Source organism: Capra hircus, chromosome 19 (genome assembly GCF_001704415.2).
Source record: "Capra hircus breed San Clemente chromosome 19, ASM170441v1, whole genome shotgun sequence".
In the NCBI taxonomy this organism is placed as follows: domain Eukaryota; kingdom Metazoa; phylum Chordata; class Mammalia; order Artiodactyla; family Bovidae; genus Capra; species Capra hircus.
The window spans coordinates 22,844,047-22,850,046 of NC_030826.1; the positions used below are offsets into that span (position 1 = coordinate 22,844,047).

General features: G+C 57.8%; 1 protein-coding gene across 1 annotated transcript in view; it reads right to left on the bottom strand.

The window, feature by feature from the left end:
* The window catches only part of RTN4RL1 (reticulon 4 receptor like 1), a 79,288-nt gene extending 74,971 nt beyond the window's left edge, over positions 1-4,317 (bottom strand). The window contains exon 1 of the mRNA XM_018064403.1: positions 3,826-4,317. Coding sequence (XP_017919892.1) covers positions 3,826-3,838 — 13 coding nt within the window. The 5' untranslated portion in view covers positions 3,839-4,317. The remainder of the gene's footprint in view (positions 1-3,825) is intronic.

Genomic DNA, 6,000 nt, shown 5'->3' on the forward strand with positions numbered 1-6,000 from the left:
TTCTCATCCTGTCCTCTCTTTGCTGGTGTGAGGACCAGGAACTTTGACGGGAAAAGCAGTCCAGAAGCTCCCAGTTAAGGAAACTGTCTTAGTGTCACTGGTTTCACTGGGCTGCTTTCCTTGAATGGGACAGACTTGTGCTGGGAAGACTGGAACTCCACTTCTGTACCTAGATTTGGGCTAAAAAGGCTTGTATCTCATCCCTCTACACAGGGTTCTTATAATTTCCCTCTCTACACTTTCTCTAGTAGAAAGGGGAATGTCTTGGCTGTCTGCAGAATACTCTCCACTTCCCTTCACCGTTGGGGCTAAGGAGGGCCACAACACTAACAGCTCTAAGGGGAGCCTGCTTATACCTGGACACATGGAGACTCTCTGATTCCCTAGGGGACCTCTGAATGCAAATCAACCAAGCATCTGACAACCCCATGGTCCCTTCTTTCTCCTACCTTCCCTTCTTCCCACCAGGCCAGCCGATCTGGCTATGGAAACCAAAAGAACAAAATGCATCTTACTGGGTTGTAGGCCTTAATCTAGCTCTTGCTGAATTATTCAGGGATGGCATTAACTTATAAATGAGTGTGTTTGACTGATTTTGTGGTTGATGTACAGATAAATTCTAATGAAAGACAGCTACACGATTTTAAATTATTAATTAGACTGCCACTTAACAAAGCCTATTTGGCACTCTATTTCCTTGCTTAACAAGACAAAAACTTTAAGGAAAGGTTCTGTATTCACCCAGAGGCTGTTGATTTGCATTCTGTTTTTTATAGCTCTAAAAATGAAAACCATAGATCCTGACCTTAAGCAGGCCACTTCTGGCCAAGCAAAAACCCAGCAGGCCACTCTTCCTTCCTAGATGGTGCTGAGTGGCTCGGGGCCTCGCTTGCCCTGCCTGCCTCTCATCTCTGACCAGAGATTTGCTTTTTATATCCCCGGTTCTGCCAGGCTAGGCTGGGAGATGGAAAAGCCAGCAGGGCAGCTGCTGAAGCCTTCAGCTACCAGCTCGGTCAGCAGCAAGATCCACTGAGGACTCGAGGCTGTTCAGGTTCATAGAGGTGGGGCTGTGGCCAGGAGAGTCTGTTCATTAAGAGATGCAAGGCAGCACCCCCAGTTCTTAAAATGTCCTGCCCAGGGACAACACCATATTAACTGTCATAGGACAATCAGAAATCAGAGACGTGACCCTTGTGGTCCAATGCCTACTCTCACCTTCTTCCTTCTCTGGGGTTTCTCCGCAGGATATGTAGGGCTCATGGTCCTCTCTCCTCCCGGGATCTAGGAAAGGCTACTCTTTCGTCATCTTTCAAACCCTTTTCCAAATCATAATTAAACTATGAAACTCCCCCAGGGTCAGGACCCCATGCAGGGTTCTACATCTGATGGGCAGGGAAATTGCAACAAATACCTGAATCCATCCTATGACCTTTTTTTTTTTCATCCTATGACTTTTTTTTTTTTTTCATCCTATGACATTTTTGCCAGGAGCTTTTGGGAACACTTGAGAAGCAGAAACTTCAATGGCCACCTCTCTTGCCACCAGCCCCAGGCATATCTTTGTCTCTGGGCACATACCTAGAATCCACACAGAAAATCTGAGTGCCCTGTGTTACGTATGCACAAGAGAGACCAATCCTGGTGACCAGGATCAGGGGCCAAGGGAGAGATTTGCCCAGACCAGGACCAAAATAAAAGCCCTTTGCCCACACAATGGCACAGAGCAGCAAAGGACTTCTCTGCTCTGCTTTCCTCCGGCCAATCCAGGTGAAAACCTCTTTGTCGGTAGAATCTCTCTCGCCAACCAAGCTATGCAGGAAGGGAAAAATAGCCCAAGTGGCAAACACACGTGACTGCCAAGCCTCCAGTGGCCATCTCTTGGGCAGGGTAAGGAGCCTCCCGCTGGGGAGCAGGCCCCAGAATGCACTGGGTTCATCCCAAGCTGGGTCTCTGGCTAGCGAGGATGGGAGAAAAGGCTCTTGGAGGCTGCTCAAGCCTCCCTGGACACCTCAACCATATAAATAAAATGCGTGGGCCGCTTCGTGGCTCATTTTTAACTGTAAACTGACAAAAGACCAAAAGGGAAATGAGATGTCAGCTGCTCTCTGTTATCTCCATCACAGACCTGCAGCCTGGACATGGCGGCCTTTAGAACTACCCGGGAAGCCTTCCCCACTGGGGCAGGTTTGCAGGATCCAGGTCCAGGCTGCCAAGCTCTGTTAAAAACAGGCACCTTCTCTGTGCAGACACACTCTGGCCAGCACTGGCGGGTGCTGAAAAGACTTTTGGTCCCTTTTTAGCTGGGGAAAGGAACTGGAGTGGTGCCTCCAACCAGCAGCAGAGACTTCCCACCCACAGTGAAAGGCAGTCAGGGTTCCCCCACCCTGCACCGCACCGACCCACGTGGAGGATACAAGTCACACACAAGTTGGTGGCTATTCACACAGTGGGGCGACCCAGATTCATCGGTCGGCCTGAGCCAGCCAGGATCGCCACACAGCCTTTAGGGCTTCCAGCGCAGACGTGGTTTCTTCACGCACCTGTCCCACCAGCTTATGGGGTCTCTTCCATCACCCCCACATCTGCTCCTCTCCGCCCATCCCTGGGCTTCGCTTCCCCCTCCTCCCATCACCTCCCCTTGCCCATTTTCTCCTTTCCCATCCTACTGTGAGGTCAGAATTCCGTGCTTACGACACCTCGGTCTGTTGCCATGGAAACAGGGGCGGATTAAGGCTGGAGCGCGGAGCTCAGGGATCAGGCCCCTCCGCTACCTGAGGTCCCACCTTAGCTGGCTCCCGTAGGGCCAGGGCAGACAGCCGCAGGCGCGGGTGGCTCACCAGTCGCTCGGCCCGGGCCAGGGACGAGGGGGTCCCGGCGGGGCGCCGCAGCCCGCCCGGACCTGGGAGGTGAGAGAGGTAGACGCAGAGGCCCGAGCGGCGGGTGGCGGAGCCCGCGGGCTCACGGCGTGGTCACCTGCCCTCCCTGGGCCCTGGGGACCGCTCCCCGCGCGGCAGCCACGTGGGGGCGCGGCGGGACTTCCCCAGCGCCCGCGCCAACTTTGCAGCGCTCGGCTAGGAGCCCGGCGGCCCGAGGGTCGTGGTGAGGTGGTGGTGGGGGTGAGGGGGGGGCAGCTGTCCTCAAGTTAAGCCTGGCACGGGCTGCGCACGCTCCTGGCACGGCCTCCGCCTTCCAATCCCTCCTCTCCAGGCAGAAGGAAAGTTTGAGGAACCGGACCTCTGGCGCTAGCCACCAACCCTCGGCCGCTGGATGCCCAGAGCCCATCCCTGGGAACCACCAAAGCGCGGTGCAGGGAAGGTGCCCGCGTCCGGGCCCCACCTGGGAAGCCGGGACGCGCGGTGAGTGAGCGCAGGGGCTGCGCGGCGCCTGACCGCCGGCTACACCCGAGCGCGAGTCGAACCCGGCCCCGACTAAGCGGCGGAAGCTGGCGGCTTGGGTCCGCGAGGGGGATGGAGGCTGCAAGTGAAAAACTTTATACCGGCGAAGCTAAGGTCCCAGGAGGCCGGCTCCCCTTCCATTACAGGTAGTTCACTGTGGTCTCCAAATGACCTCGCCGAACCAGATCTCTAGGCCTGGCTGCTGGATTCAGGGAGCAGATCCCAAGTCTCGCTACTAGCCCCCGTCGGGGGCCGAGCTCCCCCAGCAGCACTCCCTCCGCGGCTGAGTCCCCGCGAAGCCCGCTAGCCTTCCCAGAGCAGCTTCCCAGACCGGGAGCCCCGGCGCCGGGCGGCTCTCGGGCGGCTCCCAGGCTCACGGCTCTGCCCCGTGCGCATACAACTCCAACTTGCCCCTGCGGCTCCAACTCACCTTTGCGAAGCATGTTGGCCGAGGGGCCGCCACTCTGAGGTCGGCCTAAGAGCGCTCCCTCCCGGGGTCTGGATTCAAATCGTCGGGCGCCGGCTGCAGCTAATCCGTGCGCGTCGAGGCGGGGGCAAGCCGGGGATCCACTGGTGCCCGGCGGCCCGGCCCCGCAGGGGCATGGTGAGCCCGAGCCCCGCGCCGAGGGCACCGGCGCCCACCGGCAACCGCGGCTCTGCCCGGCAGCCCCCGGGGCGAGCTGCTTTCTCCGCGGAGCCGGCGGCCTGCTTCTGCAATCTCGAGCACTTTGCAGGCGGTTTTGAGAGGGGACGCCGCCCCCTGGTCCCCTGGCCGCGGCCCCCTGCTCTCCGCCCCCTCGGGTCGCCGCCGCCGCCGCGGCTGCTGCAAAAGGGCGCTCGCACGCACCACCGAGCTCCGGGGAAAGCGCCGGGCGCGCGTTTGCAGGACCGTGCGATCGGCGGAGCGGGGCGCCTCCCTTCCTCCCCCCGGCTTCCCCCACCTCTCCTCCTTCCCTCCCTCCCCCGCTCGCTAGCTCCCTCCCTCTCTCTCTGCGCTCCCCGCCCCCGCTCACGGAGCGCCTCCCATACAAAATTTATGAAAGTGCTCTCAGCTCGCGGTGCCGAGCGCCGTCCTATTCCCAGGGCAGCGGCGCTCAGCCGCGCGGCGCCGCCTCCCAAGGTGTTTTCGCCGCGCCCGCCCCCGGGGACGATCCTCTGCCCGCGTCCGTCCAAGTACCTGCCCCAGTCCCCGGGCCGGTCGTCGGGCCACTCGAGAGTCCCTCCCGGGCTCCACGGGCTTCCCAAAGCTCGCACCCGCAGCCCCACCCCCTCCGGGCGAGCGCCCTTCGCGGATGGAGGTCACCGAAACAGGCGGCTGGAAGCGTGCGCTCTGCCCACCGGCTGGGATGCGAGGACCGCCGCCCAGAGTCCCCGATTATAAGTCCTCACTCCTGCCCATCTCACTGGCGGACTCCGCTTTTTCTTCGGAGGCTCGACGGCTCCTCCTTGCCCCAGGACAGCTCCCGCAAACCCCGCAGCATCGCATCCCGCGTCCTAGGACACTGCTCTTTTTTGGGGGGAGGCGAGTGCGATGTCCCCCTGGCTAGTCTAGACCTGGCAACAAGCATTGGGGAGGCCCAGCTGCATATCCTAGCAAGGGGAAGACCGATGTGGGGCTCAGCCAGACCATCTCTGCTTAGCGGGGGGGCCACTGTTGTCCGTCAGTCTATACAGACCCAGCCCAGGGCTTCGTGGAAAATGGAGGAGGCACCGCCTAAAAAGCAGGTCCAGCTGGGAACCAGTTGGGCTGAGCTTAGAGAAGGTTAAGGCCAGACCAGTCCCGGGTGGAGGCCGGCACCCCCTACTGGCCTGATATAAGAGGGGTCCTGAACAGGAGAAAACAGTGGCCCAAGTCACCTATTAAAGGTACATTTATTGAGGGACTATCAGTATAGAGCTTTAGTCTTCCGGGATTCAGTCAATGAAAAAGGCAAAGTCCCTGTCCTTGTGAAATTTACGGTTATTAGGGACCAATTTAGGAAAGTCCAAATGAGATGTTGCTTGGAAGAAGAAAAAATAAGTCAGGTGTTGTTCTGGAGCTAATAAGAGGGGATCAGGGAAAGCACTCTGAGCAGGCGACATCTAAGCAGAGATTTAACTGAAGTTGAGAGTCGTGTGATTCCTTGGAGACAAACTTGACATGTTAGGAACCTCAAAAAGAAGGCCAGTATCATTCATTCACTCATACATGCATTCAGCAACACCGAGGTTTGTGCTAACTACATAGGCTTGGTATTCTGCAGTCCATGAGGCTGCAAACAGTCAGATGCGGCTTAATGACAGAACGACAACAACATAGGCTTGGGTTTTCAGAAGCTTATGGCGAGCTTCTGTAGGGGAAGACCCATAAGCTGTCTTAGAGTGTGCTAGGAAGAGACAGTGTGGGAGGGGACTCTGCTAGTTCTGTAAGGGGCTGAAAGACCATCCAAAACTGTTTCACAAAGGAGGTGCCATTGGTCTTGAGGGCTGAATGCATCAGGCTGAGAAGGGGAAAGACTAGGACAGGCAGGAAGGAATGTGTAGATGGCTTGGAGGTGAGAAAGTAAGCTTGTGCTGAAGATTAAGAAGATTGGTCCATCTTGCAATAGAAACCCCAGGTAAGGCA